Source organism: Lytechinus variegatus, chromosome 9 (assembly GCF_018143015.1).
Source record: "Lytechinus variegatus isolate NC3 chromosome 9, Lvar_3.0, whole genome shotgun sequence".
Taxonomy (NCBI): Eukaryota; Metazoa; Echinodermata; class Echinoidea; order Temnopleuroida; family Toxopneustidae; genus Lytechinus; species Lytechinus variegatus.
Window position 1 is genome coordinate 27,854,343 of NC_054748.1, and position 19,444 is coordinate 27,873,786.

The window sequence follows — 19,444 nt, forward strand, 5'->3', positions numbered from 1 at the left end:
TGTTTCCATAGCAACAAGAGCGCTTTACGTGAAGTGATTTTGAAAACCACTTTCGTCTTATCAAGTGGGAACGCTAGCAAAGCGATCTTCCAAACTGGTTTCCTGAATCGGTTTCCAGTAAACTAGTTTTAGAAAGCGTAATGAGAACGGCCTCATGTTTATCCTCATAAACAACCTAATTCAATTACTATAATCAAATTTCTTAAGAAAATTACTTCAAAACAAACATTAATGTAGGAAAGAATATCAATATTTAATGATTTCTGTTTCCATCATTTACAAATTATATTCATATAGGATTTAAACTCCTTTCGAAATCATATACAAGGCAAAATAGTTCAGTTTTATATACAACTATTTACAAATAATTAATATTCGATATACATGTAATGCTTTGTGAAACAAAAAGTGAATTTCATTGACAACTATGCGCTGAGCCAGTCAAAAGCAAGGATTTTGGTAGCTCAGAATACGAGCCATGGGTGTCTGAAAAATAATCATTAAAGAGATGCTTTGTCAATACCATACCTTTCACTCTGCAGCAAGAATGCAAAGCCATTTGATGCAAAATTTTGGACATTACTTTTTTTTTTTCATAAAGAAACAGGAAACTCCATAACATAAATTTGAAAAAAAAAAACATTGTTTCCCCCCAGAAAATTGGGCCAGTATAAACATTATTTCTTACAACAGAAACAAGAACAAAAGCTCCCATACCAAAAATTTTGATCCCCCGCCCCCTCTTCATCAGATACGTCACATAGAAGCATGTATAACATGTATTATTTGAGAAGCAATTACATTATACTCCCATCCCCCCTCCCTCCCAGACCCTGTATTGCTAATTATCATGAATGAAGGCCAACAAGGTCTGCTTCTGTGTTTTCTGCAGAGAGTTGTGTTGCTGCTGTGCATTCCTCCTGCTTCCCTCCCTCCTCATCCTCTTCACCTAGCGCTCCACTGACAGCCATCACCTCTTGGAGTTGCTGCGTAAGATTAAAAATTAGGGGGAGAAAAAAATCACTATTTTATTGTTCGAAGTAGATATCTGTTACAGAAATCCTCAGAAAACTAATTTTGTGCAATTAATCGTGGGCCCGGCAGCCACCGAGCAGCGCCAGATCAACATTGCTCTATCCCTCAAATCGTTGATCAAACTGGGTAGCAGCAACTCCCACCTATTAATGTCTTTAGGCCTGATGCAGTAGGGCTTGAACTCCCAAGATGGATACAGTATTATAAGAAATAATGGAAAATTTAACAAGATTGTATTTCATACGGGGCTGTACATATGACAATATCATCAAAATATTGTTACACAAAAAAATTCAGCGAAGAGACATCATGGAATAGGATGGTAAATGGAGATTTCATGTAGAGGAGAGTTAGGAAGACAATGGAGTATTCGTAGAAGTGGGAATGCCTATTGAAGTGGTCCATCTGCACACTCCTAACAGTTACATCGTACCATTGATTCAGTTTGCTTCCACCTTCCAATGCACAAGTAAAATTAAACTAAATAAATGGGGTACTGGATTAATTTTGATGTCCAAGGGCGGAAATCTCTCCCCAAAGGTAGGGGGGACCAGGGGCTGGGAAATTTGACAAGCCCCCCCCCCCAAAAAAAAAGAATGTTATCACCCCAAATGTCAGGTCATTTTGACCAGAATAAATTTGGCAAGCTAAAAAAATAAAGGTTCTCACCAAATGTAAGGTCATTTCGTCCAAAATACATGTTTTATTTCGATTTTGAATGAAAAATTTCTTTCCATCATAAAAGACCCAAAATAGTAGGGGGACATTTGATATTGGGTTGGGGGACATGTCCCCCCTGTCTCCCTGGGATTTCCGCCCATGTTGATGTCTGAGCTTACCATATCTGTGAGATTAGCCAGAGAACCATCGGATACAAACTGGAACATGGCATGGTTGCCAACGGCAGCCTTCATAGCAGCAACGGCAGATTCACGGTTGAGAGCGGAGACCATAGTCACTTGGCGTGTCTGTCCGTTAGCATCGCGAAGGATGATAGTCTTTGATTGATTCTGAGGTTGGAAGAAGGATAAGAGATTATTTTATTCTATAATATGATGGTTATTGTGTTCATGATTATTATAGTAATCATCAACTTCATTATCATTGTAATAATGTATGGATCACTGTCATTTTAATCAATGTTGGCATTGTCCTCTCATCATCACAACCAACAACACCACCATCGTAATCATTGTCATCGTCGTCATCATCATCATCATCGTTATTATCATCACCATCATCATCATTATCATCATCATCATCAGCACCATCATCATCGTCATCATCATAATCATCATTATCAATTTATCATCATCACAACCACCACTACCGCCATTACCATCATCATCGACAGCACCATCATCGTCATCACCATCACCACCACCATCATCATCACAACCACCACTACCATCATCAACAACACTAACATCATCATTATCAACAATATCACCACCATCACCATCACCACCAAAGTTACTACCATCGCCACAATCCCCATCATCGTACCATGACCATAAACTTTAAAAGTCCACAACACAACCATCACCCTCATCCTCATCATCCCCACCATCACCACCACTCATAGATTTTCCTACCATTCCTGCTGCATTGAGTGTGTCTGAAAGATCATGAGAATTGCTATCATTGGCGTTATCCTGAGATTGGAAGTTCACTGTACCGATGTGGTATTCTGATTTGGCCTTCTTGGCCGGAGGCGCTCCTAGTAACGATACTATGTCTGGACGATCTCCTACATAAAACAAAAAATGCATACATACATCACTATATTCAAGACATTCTTTCTTCCTTTTCCATTTTATCTGTCCAATCCTCTATATTGTTTTCATACATACTTTCATGTTTTCATACTTGTACATTGTGAAATGAATTTAAAAACAAAGAAATAGATTAACAAATTTTAAAAATGAATTGAAATATTGAAGTAGATATTGATGTCTCTGGCTTTCCATAGTTTGTGATTGATGAGATCAATCGCAACCCTTTGTCACACAGGGCCGAGGAATATCAACAATAATGCATAGAATATTTATAATGGAGCACAAATGAGTCTTGTACATCACATTCAGAAAACAACTTAAATGGATGTATGCATTCTAAATGTTGATCTTGCTGGCTTTCCATAGTTGCGAGTGATCGGATCAATCGCAAACTCAAACTCACCTTGTGCGATGGCTATTTCCAGTCCCTCAATCAGCGGATCTTCTCCATGGGCCTGTCTCTTGTGCATGGCAAGCGTGGAGATCTGACGATAGTTCTTCCCGCAGGACGAACACATGTAAGGCTTGGAGTGCGTGTGTACCACGTGGTGCTTGTAGAGGCTCGAGTACTCTGTGAAACGCTTGCCGCAGCCGACAACAGTGCAGACGTAAGGCTTTTCTCCTGCAAATGTATCAATAGAAGCTTATTTCCAACAATTATAATAAAAATGGTAGCTGGATTAATATAGCACCTTTTCCAGGGGATACAAAGGATAAATTTTGTTACCCCTAGATTGAGCTGCCACTAATTTGACAGAGTGTCAGATTTCATGATCTTCAATATCTTCATGAGCAGGTAATCTTTTATGTAGACACGTACCTAGAGTACGTTTCGATTCGTAATACAATTAAAGGGAACCAAACTTGTGGCCTTTATAGACGCTGTTCCTTCAATAAAGGTTGCCACTAAGACCCCTGTTACACCGGATTTCCTACCCGAGTCCAGTCTGGGTGCCAAGAGACTGAATTCCAAAAAAGTTGACCTATATTTTTTACCTCCTATTCCCAACAAGTCTTGGGGCGCCCCGAGACAGCTTTCTATGCGTTTATACCAAATTACTAAAGCTGTTCGAGATTTGTTTGGCAGGGCGCCAAGCGTGTGGCCGCGCTGTGTTTGTTGTTTGGATAATCGTTCCACTTGTTGTGCATCGAGCGAACCTGTCTCGGGCAGTCTCGGGGCGCCCCGAGACTGGACTCGGAGCACATCGCGAGGTGGTCCGAGATAGTTTGCTCAGAAGGGGTCTCGGATAGGTTTGTATGTTTACTCTGGAACCTGGCCGAGACTGGTTTTGGGCGCCCCAAGTCTACATAGGAAATCCGATGTAACAGAGGTCTCAAACACCGAAAGAACTTAATACATCTGGGGATTTTTTCATTAAGGTTGCCATCTAACAAGCTCTCATATCTGACAACTTTCCTATGTAATGATTGGTTTTTAAAGAAGCACGGCTGTTCAACTGTTATAACACCTGTGAAATATTGACAAAATTTGTTAAAACGGTTGTTTGTATATAATCTGTTGGTTTAAACAATGAGCTTGAACTTCACATTTGGTATTTATGAATATCACCTGTATGTGTTCTCATATGGTTTTTTTAAGTTGGTAATAGTGGATGCTGATATCAATAGTTTGTCGCGGATCAGATTATTTCTTGGCCAGGTCCCAAACCAGCCATGCCATTATTGTTGTAAAATGATTATAAAAACATTTGTTCATATTTGGACTTGAACTTTGGTCTTGTAAATATTACCTGTATGTATTCGCATATGGTTCTTGTAATTAGTGGCGCTGGCAAAGGCTCTACCGCATCCCTCGTTCGGACAGATGTACGGTCTTTCCCCGGTGTGGGTTCGGATGTGAACTTTGCGGATGTTTGACGTTGTAAAAGCTTTGTCGCAGCCTTCAAAGGGACATTTGAATGGCCGCTCACCTGAAAAGAATAGAAGATAAAAAGATATTACACCAAAAACATTCTTTGATACTGTAAAAGCTATTAAAAACCCATGTACAGGCAAATGCACATGGAATGTGATAAGAAAAAGAATTATAATTAAAGATTAAACTATTTCCAGTGCAGTATTTGGTGTTGCTACTGAATAAAAACATTGCTTAATAAGTACAGACTAAATTGGCAATGCAATGAAAACAAGGAAATGCGCAGGGCCATCAGTGATAGCAGTTTGGCAACTGAAGAGGCTAGCCTGTTGCAATATAGCTGGATATAAATAAATAGATGAATGAATGAATGAATAAATAAATAATTAAATAAATAAATAAAAAATAAATAAATACATAAATAAATAAATACAAATCACCGCTTAAGACTGCAAATTGGCTTCTTACAATTGTGCCATCATATTTCATTTAAAAGCATGTTACATGCATATTATATTTTTTCAAAGTATGAAAATGAATAGAAAATCAATGATTGTTGCCAATCTGAGGAGCAAACGAAGATCGATCTTGACATAATGACAGCAGCGATCCTCTAAAGATGAAAAGAACATACCTGTGTGTGTTCTTGTGTGTTTCTGCAGATCTCCCGATGTTTTGAATGCTTTGTTGCAACCTTCCTGGACGCACTGGTACGGTTTTTCACCAGTGTGAACGCGAGTGTGACTCTTAAGGCCATAGCCTGTTGCAAATGCCTTCTCACAGCCGGGGTGTTCACACCGGTAGGGTTTCACACCACTGTGAGTACGTTCATGAACCTAGAAGATGGTATAAAGCACAGATAGGAAGAGACATTAGGTACTGGTATATCATCAAGAGGGTTTACATTCTATTGGTTGATAAACGCTTGGTGTAAAACCTACTCGGATAGTTTTCACCATCCCACATGGGTAAAACTCAGCGGGTTGTATTCTGATAACTAAATCAAGGTTCAAGCCTAGTATAAACTGGAAATTTAAACCAAATTTCTATGGAGTGCTAGGCTTCATAATATTTCTTTGAAATTCGTGGCAATTACAATCATCCATATCCATAATATATTTGTATTTTCCTTTTCTTCCCATTCACGAGTCAATTAATTTTTTGACAATTTTTTTGCAGCAGAATAAGAATCATCTTTTGATTGGTAAATGGATTAACAACTTGCACTAATAACAGTGTGGTCTAAGTCGACCCAGGTTTAACTACACCACGGCTATCAGAATACCACCCATCTAATAATTTACTTTTACTTCAGTCTAATTACGTACCTTAAGATGATGTGAGGCAGTATACATTCTCCCACAACCTTCGTGCGGACATTGAAAGGTTTTGCTCGACATCCCTTCAACTTTGGTTGGCATTGTAGTTCCCACAGAACCAACCGTTACTTGCATACGCTGAGAAGGAAACAAATTTAAGACATCATCAACATAATTATAACAAGAACAGAAGAGGCCCAAAAGGAGAACCTTGTGGAACTCCCCATTCTTTTTCCAATGATTGGTTGAATAACTTAAAACATTAAAATAAAAATTAATGAATATATTTATACATTTTTTATTTATTAGAATATATCAACATTATTCCTTGTATATTTTATAATCTTTCAATTTAGGTTAGTGTTATAAAGTATATTAGTACATGTGTAAGATATTAGTGTGAGATTGGCTTAGTCGTTACACTAACTAAATTTAGTTACTGACATGACTTTAAGATGAAACATTTGTTTATCATTGTTTGTCTATTCATTATCATTACAGATTGTTATCTAAAGGTACACTGAAGCTGTATCAAAGTATAACTGAAAGTACAAGTGAAGCTTGTCACCAGTGTTGGAGATTAACTGAATAAAGCAAAAAAAAAAAATTCAACAAGTCGAGTCCAGCATTGATTGATTCTTTGTGCCTTGTGAATAATAGTTGAACATCAGTAGACAAAACTTCTTCGTAGAAATTTTTAGAGAAAAAAGGCAGTCACAGCAAGTTTGAGGTGGACCCTGCCATCCCCATTCACAGGGTCAAAACCAAAATTAAAAAATTTGGATTAGATTGGATTCTATATTGAATATAAAGAAAGATTGATCCTTACCGAAGCAAAATCATGACCTCCTGTTGTTAGTTGTAGAGAACCTGCTTGTTCACCAGAACTCTACAAAGGGACAAAAAAATGTAATTGAACAAACAGTGCTCCAGTGCCCATTACCAATATCAAAGACAATGCAAAGCATCACAACTCCAGTGGGAGTTGCTCAGATGACAATTACCAACTAAGTGTTTCATGAATACTATTATTTACTACTTAAACTGCGCTTTTCTCAAAAGGCCCAAAGCACTCACAATGAAATAATCATTTAAATGGAATCATATAATTGTAAAACTTGAAATTACAAAAGATAATGGTTTTCAATGCCTTTCTGAAAATTGCTAGTGATTATCTGTAGCAAATCGTTCCAGTAATTTGAAACTGGCACAGTAAAAGTTTGATCACTTGTTAATGTATATGTGAGATGAAGAGGGTCACTGGCCAACCTTAGTGCTTCAGTAGGTGCATAGAGTTACTTAAACACTCCGGAGCCTGTTTATTCAGTGTTTTGTATATGGTCAAGTGTAATTTGAATATATTCCTTTGTTTCAAAGGAAGCCACTGAAGTGAATTTGGACTCTTTCAAAGGTAACAAATGTAGGTAATTTTCCTTGGGCCTGAGAAAAGTCATGTGCATGACATATTTTATAAGATAATGATATAGATTCTTGTTATTTGATGAGACAGCCTCGCCTAAAAACCATAGCACCTGTTGCATAAAAGTTACCATCGTGGTAACTTTGCCATGCAATGGTAACTTGCATGGATTCCTCGATTTAGATTGGCTGCTGATAAGCGTATCATGGTAGTTACCATTGAATGGCAAAGTTACCATTATGGCAACCCGGGCCCATGACTTGTCATTAAAAAACTAACTTTTAGCTGAAATAAATGACTTGATAGATTTCAGACAATCAATTCATTATGAGAAATATCATCATTGTATATAATATACTAATAGGCCTGTACTCTGAACTGGGATTTAAATTAGACTATGGTCTACATGTAACTCTGTGCTGAAATTATGGAAAGCCAAACATGTCAAAATTTTACTTACATTGTATGTTTTTTATGTTTACTTTGCTCTTTATCAATTTGTGAATGGTGAAGAAAACTATCTTATTTATCCTTCCGAAACAGTTAAGAACGATTTTAGAGAAAAATGAGCTGATACATTTGAAATTCTACTGTTAGATGATTATGCCACTATGGGCTATCCATAGCTAAACAACGACTTTAAACCAGACTTTAGAATACGGGCCATAGACTTTACCTGAGCTGCATATTGATCTAGCACATTTAGAGAATGGGCATCAATTGGATCCTCTGAGGAAAAGGCACCTGAACAAAAAATCACATCAAAATTATATAATGACAGTAATAATATTATTCAACATTTATATTGCACTTAATGTAATGTTTAGAAGCTGCATACTTTCACCCCAGCTTAATAAAACTATGCTTTTCTACTTCCAGTTGTGGTAACGATTTCAAAATGAGTTCGTACAGAATCCAATGAAATGACCACCAAAGTGTCTGTTTGTAAAAATAAAAAATATGTGCCAAAGGATTCTAGAAGAAATTGCGTAATTGCTGAGAAATTAGCAAATAAGCACAGGCTTTGGGTCAAGCATCGTGGCGACTTTCAAAGCAATAATAATACACTGTCCCCCGTGCACTTATCTGTGTTGGTGATCTTCAGTGTGAACATTTTTCGGCATAGATTTCAAGATTTCACATAGTTCAGTTTATGTAACTGTACCAGATTTAGTTCCTTGATGATATAGTGACAATTAAGCTTGGTTTCACACACTTTCTTGTGTAATCAGTGTTTACTGCAACTACTTTCATTTACCTTTAAGCATTCAAGGAATTCCTTCCTAACAGTTACCTATTTACTACACCTGGGGGGAGTGGCAAATACCTTGCCAGGGCTGTGGTATGATTTCAAATCCAGACACTTTGGTCCAAAATCCAGAGACGCCTCCAATAAGAAAAACATATATCTACAGTATCCATCTATCTATCCATCCATCTATTTACAATGTATACGTCCATTTATTAATCGATCTATCTTATTCTATACATTTTCTATTTATGTATAGATTCATTCATCTATCCATCAATCGTCTTATCTATAACTTCATCTATTTTTTAACCTCCTACTTATTGATCCATCTATCCATTTATCCTTCTACCTATCTATCAATCCATCAGTTTACCAATCTATCTATTTAATGGATCAATCCTCATTTTATCTATTTATTTTCAAAATCATCCTATCTATTTATAAATCTCTATATTTTTTTTATTTATAACTAATAAAATTTAGGTCACACACATGACCAAGAATGGCTATCATCCATCTACCCATCCATCAACTTAGCCTTGAATCAAATTATCTATGCATCAACTCACTATGTGACTGATCAAAGTCTGTGACATTCGTCTGTATCAGAGCTGTGGTACCGTCTTCTAGCTGTACTGCCTGCATTCCATCATTGTCAACTTTAAAAGAGAACATAAAAAAGAACTCATATTGAGATATCTCCATTTCACTCAAGTCTAGAGTGTACTCACTAATTTAGGGTAAACATCAAAACCCTGGCAGAGCAAAGTCACAACCTTTGCAAATTAAAGTTTCAATTTTGTGAAGTCACAGACAAGCAGATCATCCATGTCATGTGATATGATTTTCCAAATTGCCCTTTTCTCAAAAGAAAAATTGAAAGCGATTTTTCTTTTTGCGATGGATACATGTATATCAAACATATCATTTCATACCTCCTTTATTCATCACATTCCATTAAAAAATGGACTTTCGTACATAACATATGCGAAAAGCAGCTCGCATTTAACCCATATCTAACTGGGGAGGGGGTTAGTTTGACCCCCCCCCCCGTATATCCTTGGCTCCGTAACACAAAGAATAGTGATTAATCGCTAAATGAACTGACCAATTAATATCAATGTTATACGCGCATGACTCTTGTTTTCTTTGATTAATTTTCATCAAGCCTTCATAAACATTTTCTCTAATTTTTCTTGAATTCATACTAACTTTACTACTGTCAGGGTGAACTCCCGTTTAAAGCATGAGGAAGGGGGTGGAGGAAAAAAGTAAATAAATTGGTACCTTTTGCGTTTGTTCTTATGATGTATGCTGCTGATCCATCCTCAAGTTGAACTGTTTGACCTTCTCCAAATCCTTTTGAAAATGAAAAAAAAAACATTCCATTCATTTCCTCGAGAAAAATCCTTTCAATAATATCAGGACATATTATATAATTCATTCATTTTATGGTTAAAAAAATTGGTAAATATGGTATAACATCCAATTTCACTAAGAATTTTAAAGTGAAAGAAACCATTACCTACATTTGTAAAATGAATTCTTAATAGAGTGAACAGGCCACCTTTGCCATTTGATTGTTTCAAGAAAATGATTTTTTTTTTATTTTAATGTGATTAAAAATTGAGGAAAATGGAGCATGGCAAAAAAGTGGGGATCATCTAATTCACCAAATAAGTTAATATACTCAACTGGCAATGAAAATGTTCATTTTATAAAATAAATAAATATCTAATTTTGACAGGTACTAATTCAAGGACCGCATAGATTTTTGAATAAATATACAATTTTGGTTGGTTTAAGTCTAAGAACCACAGAAGTTTGAAATCAGGAAATAGGATTGAGGTTTACTTCATGGAGTTTGCATTTTAAGGAGACATGCTATTGATAGCAAACCATCTTACCAAAGTACACATGTGCTATGCTAGGTTTAGAACCCCAGATCTTGTAATTCATAGTCCAGACTCTAGATAGTTCAGGCCACGACAACTTTATAATTATGCCCAGTGTATAAACCTATATGGTAAATTGTCTAAGGTGGAAAAACAAATAAGACTTTGGAGGAAAATATTTTGATACTCACCCTTCTCACTCAAATTATGAAGAAATGCTGTGCTTCCATCTTCCAACTGTACAGCCTGGCCTTCTAAAATACCCCCGTTTCCTATGTGTAAAACAAATGCAAAAATAATTAGCCATTTAGACAAGAACAAATTTAGTTTGAGAACATCTATTGATGGTGGATTCATCATATTTTTTTATCTGCCAAAGTTCAATCCATCTTATCACATCATGGAAAAGCTGTTGACTTTTTTCTACTATTTTACAAATTCCTTTCAGGCCCACTTGCTAAAAGAATAGACAAGTTTTATAAAACAAAACTCCCTTATATACATTGAGATGATGTGCGATAACTTACATCTATATGCTGGCCATACATAGTTATTGTGCAATGTCAATCTTGTGTCCACAAAAACACACAAAGACAGGCTTGGTCAAACTCCATCATAACAACATGTGGCTTTCATGTTTAAAATGCATATTTTTGCTCTTTAATTAGACAAAATTTTGGGCACACTTGCTCTCTAGGATATACGAAACAATAATGATTGAATCTATATTTTGTTGAATGTTAACAAAATTCATGTTTTAACTTCAGCCCCCTCCCCCCTCATGCTAACTTACACATATTTACCTTTTTGTTGTATGATAGCCGTGGTGCCGTCTGCAAGTTGTACCGCCTGAAGACTAGAGGTGTCGTCCATCAGGTTCAACTTGGTCCCCTCTAGGATGGATCCACCTTCGTTATCATCTTCTCCTGCATCGCCAGCTCCGCCTACTTCTCCTGCAACTCCCACAACTACTTCACCTACTTGTCCGGGAGCTCCAGCGTCTCCCTCACCTGCTTCTCCAGCTACATGTACTCCTACAGTATCCACTCTGCCAGCTTCTCCGACAGCTACACCTCCTTCTTCATCCTGAGGCTGGAATTTGTTAAAATAGTATGAGGCTTGTGATGTTGTTGCTTCAAGAGGGCGAACGAAACCCCCAAACACCTACTGAATTTGAATTTTGAATGGGCCCATTGTCCTATTTATATATGAAATTATTGTATGAATTACTTTGACTTAGTTTTGCTCATAAAAAATACCTTATTGTTATGTAAAGCAGAGTGACTGCCACATTCAAGATGCTCTAGATTTCTGATCTCAGGAAGGATACAAGATTGTGGTTGATTTTCCTCTAGAATTATTCCAAATATACTACATACGTAAAATATCACTTTTCTGATCCCATTTGATACTTTAGTCCTCCTGCAAGAATGTGTGATCCATAATCCTTGGGATTTCTTGTCCACTACCAGTACCGGCCTTTCCCTTTAAAATAGAATTTTGGTTTTCTTTAATTTGAAATTTATTTCATTCTACAAGTAACTGGTAATACTATCATGCTGGCTAGCTGGGTTATATTTCACTCTCTCTTTTCATTAATTGAAATTGAAATTGAAATTGATACTGATTCATTTATTATTCTATGATTTCAGATTTATATGATTTTTTAATGAAAGTTAATGACTTGTTACCATGCAGTTGGCTGTATATCCAATTGGTTTCAATTGGATCCAGTTACATCTAATTGGTTTTAACTGGAACCAGTTGGCTGTGTCCAAATCGTTTCAACTGGAACCAGTTACCTCTCAATTGGTTTCAACTGGAACCAGTTGGGAATTTTAACTGGATCCAGTTGCAGTTCTTTCTGGATTTCAACTGGAACTAGTTGTTCCAATTTCCTTATTAGAACCACGGCAGTTGCCAACTGGTTTCAATTGGTTTTGCTCCAATTGGTTTAAACTGGATTTTAGTCCTGGTAACAAAAAAATAAAGGTTGAGATAAAGATCTGACTTACTGTTTGTCCAATAGGATCAGGTTGAATCTGAAGCTGACCATCTTCTCCATCTGATGCTTGTGACAGGAGCATCCCCATCACTTCCTGGTTAGGGGTGACCTCCGACTCCATCTGCCCCTTGTCGATGTCGAGTTCGGCTTCCATTTTACCCGAGATTACTGATAAACATAGAAATGATTGGAGATTAATGATTAATATTTCATTGGTAGTTAGGTGCTGCATTCTGTATAATAAATGTTCCCTCTTTTTTATTTATTTATTTATTTATTGATATGTTCATATTCCACAATCATCAAAGTACATTTCGTAATCATGTTTACAATGAAAAAATGCATAACATATGCAGGATTGAAACGTAGCAATGAAATGAAAAAAAGTGGAGGGGCCTACTAAAAAGCAGAGCTTGTAAAATGTAGACCCCCTATCAAAACACAAATATAGTAAAATAATCAGCAAAATTCTATAAAATTATATAGATATAAACACTGTAACACAAATGTATTTACACTATATACAAAATTAAATATTGACTTCAAAAAATAATCAATACTACCGTGGATAAGTATGAAGTTCACAAATATTTGATTGAATCAATAAGAATTCAGTAGAAATTTTTTGATGAGTAATTTAAATCGTATAAGATTAGCTGTCTCTTTCATTTCTCTGTCCAGAGAATTCCAGTTTTGGTCCTGTGAAAAATACAGTTTTGCTAGAAAATACTGTTTTACTTTTAGGTAAGTGATAGTCATTTGATTGTCTCGTATTATATGAATGTAAACTATTGTTTCTCATAAATTTCTTTTGTAGGACATTAGGTACACTATTTCTATCTAGCTGATACATGAATTGGAATAGTTGCAAGCGGTACAGGTCATTGATTTTAAGGCTACGTTCCTGGACGAAACAATTCATCCGTATGAGCTCTAAAGGACATATTGCATATTATTCTCAGTACTTTTTTCTGAAGTAGCAAGACTTTATTTAGGCTCGTTTGAGAGGCATTACCCCATGCCAGAATTCCATAATTAAGATATGGTAGAATTAAGGCAAAATACAACATGGATAGCGCCTGTGCTGGAAGAACGTATTTAAGCTTATTGATGACTCCAATATTTCTTGACACAGTTTTGCAAGTATTGTTGATATGAGCATTCCATGTAAGCTTGTTATCAATAGTAAGACCTAAAAATTTTGTTGTTTGCACTTCTTTTTATTTCATTTGGTTTGTCAGATTAAATTACTTATGAGTTATTGATATAAATTTTACCAGAGATTAGAAATTATAAATAAATAAATGCCCTTTCAATCAGCCTGAAGATATGTAGTTTTGATGCTTTAAATTCACATTAAAACAGGGGGGGGGGTAGGGTTTATCCAATTTTACTTATTTTTTTCTCTCTTGCAGGTTTTATTTCAAGCCTTAACTATGGCTCCTGACCTTGATAAATTAAGGTTAACATTAGGAAAAAGACAAACTTCAATTACCGGTACCCAGCCCCTAGCTCCCTCCCCCTAAAGTGGTCCATTGAAATTAACCCGTGATTTAGTTTTAAACCTGATTTGCCGATTGGATATCCACCCGGGGGGGGGGGGGGGGGCACTCAACCAAAAAAGTGGTAGGGGTGTGCCGCAGACGAGACAAAAAACGGGGGCCTTGGAGCGACTTATTGTAAAAAAGAGGGTCCTTGGAACGGACTTCGGAACAAATGTTTGTGAAAACGGGGGTCCTTGGAAAGGATCACCTGTTTGCCAGCGTGTGAGTGCGTATGCAAAACGGTCTTGCGTGCATGATGTAGCTAGCGCGGCCTCCACCGGATGCACTAGCGCAGAGGCGATGGTCGGACAGCGCTCTGCCGCTGCCACTTTTCACCAAATTGCAGCTCATTATAGCAGATCAATGCGGACCGGAACGGCGTAACGAAAAATATGCGAAGCTTCGGAGCGGATTTCTTTCTTCTTTTTTCTTGATAAGAAAATGACATGCTTTGGAGCGGCTTTCTTTGTTCTTTTTCTCAATAAGACAAAAATGCTATGCCTTGGATTGGAACAGAATTTAAGAAATTTGAGTGTAAAAATGGGGGTCCCCTCCATGGCACATACATGTACCCACTCTTCATTATATACTGAGTGACCCCCCCCCCCCCAGATCCACATGCCTTGTCATGGCCTCTGAAAGTCTTGGAAAAAAAACAACAGAAACTTTTAGTCAATTTCTTTTATATTATAAAATACTAACTTTTATGATGTTGAAGTTTTAAATTTTACTCTAAATTCATATCAACAAAAATGTAGCATTCATTCACAAAGTCCGCAAGAACAATAGTTTAAGAAACAAAAACTAAAAAGAGAAATAGGTCGAAGTAAAGCTACAAAGCTAGTCTCAAGACAAGGAGCATAAGCGACGACCAGCGCCAGCTGAGCTGAGCTGAGACGCCTTGCGTGCTGCATCGACATAGGCCAGAAAGTTGAAGCTGCAGCGCACAGCGCTTACGAGTCCAGGCCGACGCGCGCGGCAGAACAGTCACGCAAGATCCCGCTCCACTCTGCAGCTGAATTGGGATAACGAAATGCGGTCCAACATGCAACAATCACTCACGAGAGGCTTCCCTCCCTTTCCCCGATGCACAACATTTATATTAAAATGCAGTCCCGATCTTCTATGATTCTGAATGAGAATCATATGACTCAAATATGAATTTAGAGTAAAAAACTTCATACATTCGTTTCACAAGCAGACTATAATGTGTACTTATTTAGCAGAAAATAAAAGGGGAATGTCGGGATATTTGGCTATGCTTTCTGGGTAAGCCCACGATGCAACGGGGCAAAGCATTGAAAAGTCTGCCCCTAAACGAGGATTTTCTCTTTTCACGTACGGCGAATGCTGACCATTTAGAATATATTCACAGTTACGGGCAACGAATTAACAGCCTTACAATTTAAGAATTATGGGATTCATTTCCTACAATGCATTTCGCTTTTAATTCCTTGTTGAAAAATAAAAAAATCTTCAGCAAATTAATTAAATGTGTCCTTTAAAAGTCATAAAAATGGAATTGTAAAACACAATATGGATTTAATGGTGATTCGAATAGAAAATCAACTAAATTCTCACCTCAACTGTTTCGCTCACAAAGCTCGCTGAGCAAGAAATGTCAGTAGCGTATTTGCGCATGCTCGCTCGATTCCCTAAACCTTAACCGGGGAGCCAAGACTATCGGCCTATGTCAGAATAAAGATATTTTTTGTCTTAAACTTCTGAATCTATAAACCCTATTGAAAGGATATCGATATATACGATCATAAACAAAATAAAATTTTAAGTTATATACTGATTAAAACAATAAAATATATAATTGATAACATATTAATTTGCATAGCAATTCACCCCTCAAAAACCCATTTAGACAAGGTCCTAATGCCAACCTTTATAATTGATTATGTGTTAACTCTTCCATCCAATTCCTTGGTAGTATAGTGGTAAGTATCTCCGCCTGTCACGCGGAAGACCGGGGTTCGATTCCCCGCCAAGGAGGATTACTTTTTTTTTCTGTCTACACATAGACAAAATGTAACGTCTACAAAATATTTGATTGGCCATTAAATTATCACATTTGAACTACTATTTATAGGGCCTACAACGTCAAAATATATACCTGCAAAATCATTTCCTTGACAATTAAGAAAATGTGATTAATTAAAAAATATAGGACAAAAAGGCAAAGATTAGAAAGAGAGAAAAAAAAGAAATACAGAAGACACCCTCCTCACACCAAATTTGCAGGCAGTAAATGAGTATCTTAAAATTGACTGACTACAGAATTTGAATGCCTGAATTCTAGGAAAATACTGAATTCCATTACCAGTTCCCCCTCTTTTTCTTTATTTACCCAACATAATTTTTTGATTTTGATCAAATTTTCATTTTTTTTAATTTTTGGTCTGCAGGTAGAGATCACCAAACTTCAATTAACCTGAATCTTTATTTCAATACATTATATACCCAGTATATTCTTTCACACAACCTGCCCCCCCCCCCCCCCGTTAGGCGGCGGAAGCAGGAGGGACCCGCCCCCCCCCCCCCCAAATTAAATTTGAGGTGGGGGGACGATCCCCCTTAGATTTCTTGTTGATAACTTTTTTTTGTCCAAAAGATTTGTTGGTCCCCCCCCTAAAATTTAGGTTGATAAACTTTTTTTTGCTTGTTAAAAATTGTTGGTTCCCCCCACTAAATTTTTTGCCTTCCGCCACCAATGCCCCCTCCCCCCATTAACAGAGTTTGATACACTCCTTTATACTTTGCTTGTCAAAAAAATTGTGCCTCTAAAAACCTTAAGGTATATATATATCCCTGGTACCAGGGATAGCGTAACATAAATGTTTCTAATGAATCTTGAAAGGACCACTCTGATTGGTTCCTTGGGGTGTATTTTGATCAAAGGCGCATGACCCAATGATCTCGATTTGTAACTCGCAATTAGCGACTGATGGCAAACACTCATGTTATGGAGCACAGGGGCTGTTTCATAAACCTGTTCGCAAGTTAGGAGTGACTCTAAGAACGACTGGTGATATCTATTCTTGTGGCAACTGATATTCACCATTAAATGTTCATTGCATGGCGATTAGCGCCTACAAAAGGATCACCAGTCGTTCTCAAATTCGCTCTTAAAGGAGAATTAAACCTTTCGAACAAGATAGCTTGTGTGAAAACGAAAAATCAAAGAAACAGATCAAAAAAAGTTTGAGAAAAATCTGACAAATAATGAGAAAGTTATGAGCATTTGAATATTGCGATCACTGATGCTCACATTGGCAATGCGACAAAGATGTGTGATGTCACTTGTGAACAACTCTCCCCATTACTTAAGCATATATTTCACTAAAACTGCCTTTTTTATCACATCTATCAGTAGATCATGTGTTCTTTCTATAAAAGGGCATGTAATACAGATTTTCAGAGAATACATTATGGATAAAGAGTCTGTATCATCATGAGAAAAAGCAAAAAGAGACATTTTGGGGGTATTTTATAGTCCATCATAGAGAAAGTTGTTCACATATAACATCACACATCCTTGTCGCATTGCCAATTAGAGGATCTCCATAGCATTAGTGATGGCAATATTCAAATGCTCATAACTTTCTCATTATTTCTCTGATTTTTCTCAAACTTTCTTTGTTGTTATTCTTTGATTTTTCTGTTTCAACACAAACCTACTCATTCCAAAGGTTTCATTCCCCTTTAACTTATGAACAGCTTTATGAAACACCCACCAGGGCCCAGTAACATATACTATTAGTTATTGATCATAGTCCTGATTTTTACAATTGATCATACACAATAATCAATGCAATTAATCACAAAAATCAGCCCCATGATCAATCGCTAAGCTTTGTGATACCGGGACCCTAATTTGCTAGGCTAATTGAAATCAATTTAATAAATCTCTTTGCACAGAATTGGTGTTGACCATTAATACTTTATTTCACATGAGAACCTGTATAAAAGATGGTTCATATATTCAACATTGAATCAGATATATAGCACCAATACATGAATAAGTAATGCCTACAATAGTACAGTTGAAAAACAAGTACTCTATTTTACAATCAAATGAGCCAGTTGGTTTCCACAGATTCAAGAATTGAATAAATTCTATTCATTTTCAACGAGCTCTGCCGAAAATCAAACAGAATTAAATCTTTAATTGACAGAATGAAAACATGAATCTACTTTTAAAAATAAAAAAGCTGGATAGATCAACATCAAATTAGCAATCATGATAATCCCTGAAATATGAATAAACCTCCTCTTAAACAAATATAAAATCGATCAAAACTTCATAAAACCTTTAAAAATTATATCTAATGGATACTTATGTTCATTACATTATATAAAAAATATATTATACATATATATTTTCTAGATCATCTTTAAAATATAACATATTAAGGCACTTCCCTTTCAAGGCAATTACCATGTGAAATCACGAAAATTCATTGTTTGAATTAAGACAAAAATGATGCATATATTGAAGACTATATGGATTCACAACTACATAAAATAACAACTGATGCTTCAACCATTGCCAGTCTCCCATTTCATTAATGTTACAATAACAAATACACAAATGTAGTGTACTATCAACCAATCCCATTAAAGAATTTTAGTAGCTTTCAACTTCATTGCAAAGTTAATGTTACAAGAACAAGTTTGATGAAACGGGCCCAGGTCAAGAATATATTACATTCCCAACATCAATATTTGCTTAAATGATATCAAATGACCCCCCCCCCCCCCCGCCCATCTAATCAGATAATCCTCATTCCCATACATGCATAACATGAGTCAAATAAGAATTTGATTTTTCAGTCCACCCAATCCAATAGCAGATGGTTTTATTCTCAAATCTAAGATCATCATGGCTAAATTCACTTGGTCAACTGCCATATAGTCTAATTCTTAGATTGTATCACACCTTCATGGCTAATTGACTCACTAAATGAGTTCTACTATCAGTTTCGTCTATATGTTACCATTTGGTCTAACCATTAGTTGGCTTATGTGTCTTTTTGTCACATGCCCATGTGGTCTAATTTTCAATTTGTCTACTTCATACTTTGGACTTCGTCAAAAGAGAATTTGGGTCAAACGAAGGTAAAGAAAAAAATCTAAAAAATGTGAAATTCAAATTTTTACAAAGAATCAACAAATGGAGAGTCACTACACTTTTGTAATATTGGAATGTGAGGTAATACACAGCATGATTCATATTATTGAATGTGAAACCAAAGGTTTAGAAATGTTTTTAAATAGAAACTTGAATATGAAGTGCCAATGGAATGCATCA

General features: G+C 36.3%; 1 protein-coding gene and 1 non-coding gene across 3 annotated transcripts; one reads left to right on the forward strand and one right to left on the reverse strand.

The window, feature by feature from the left end:
* Nucleotides 1-232: 232 nt before the first annotated feature.
* LOC121421624 (zinc finger protein 143-like) lies at nt 233-15,781 on the reverse strand. Of its 2 annotated transcripts, none has more exons than XM_041616388.1 (15): nt 15,706-15,781; nt 12,591-12,748; nt 11,379-11,667; nt 10,767-10,847; nt 9,968-10,039; nt 9,250-9,339; nt 8,105-8,172; nt 6,838-6,897; nt 6,018-6,146; nt 5,324-5,525; nt 4,565-4,744; nt 3,217-3,435; nt 2,631-2,785; nt 1,875-2,045; nt 233-986 (listed from the first exon to the last, which is right to left on the reverse strand). In XM_041616388.1, the coding sequence occupies exons 2-15, from the start codon at nt 12,732-12,734 to the stop codon at nt 849-851; spliced, it is 1,998 nt and encodes a 665-aa protein (XP_041472322.1). In that variant the 5' UTR covers nt 12,735-12,748; nt 15,706-15,781; the 3' UTR covers nt 233-848. The 2 variants fall into 2 exon arrangements, with proteins under 2 accessions (XP_041472322.1, XP_041472321.1); XM_041616387.1 differs by lacking the exon at nt 15,706-15,781 and adding an exon at nt 15,309-15,402.
* Nucleotides 15,782-16,053: 272 nt separating this feature from the next.
* TRNAD-GUC lies at nt 16,054-16,125 on the forward strand. The gene has a single exon. It is a non-coding gene; the product is annotated as a tRNA-Asp (tRNA).
* Nucleotides 16,126-19,444: the final 3,319 nt, after the last annotated feature.

Excerpts from the sequence above, each read along its gene's own strand:
- LOC121421624 (XM_041616388.1), bottom strand. The coding sequence starts at position 12,734 with ATGGAAGCCGAACTCGACATCGACAAGGGGCAGATGGAGTCGGAGGTC. Across the intron at positions 8,173-9,249 it reads AGACTTTGATCAGTCACATA|GTGCCTTTTCCTCAGAGGAT; the intron begins GTGAGTTGATGC and ends TTTTTTGTTCAG. Across the intron at positions 2,046-2,630 it reads CACTCAATGCAGCAGGAATG|AATCAATCAAAGACTATCAT; the intron begins GTAGGAAAATCT and ends TTCCAACCTCAG.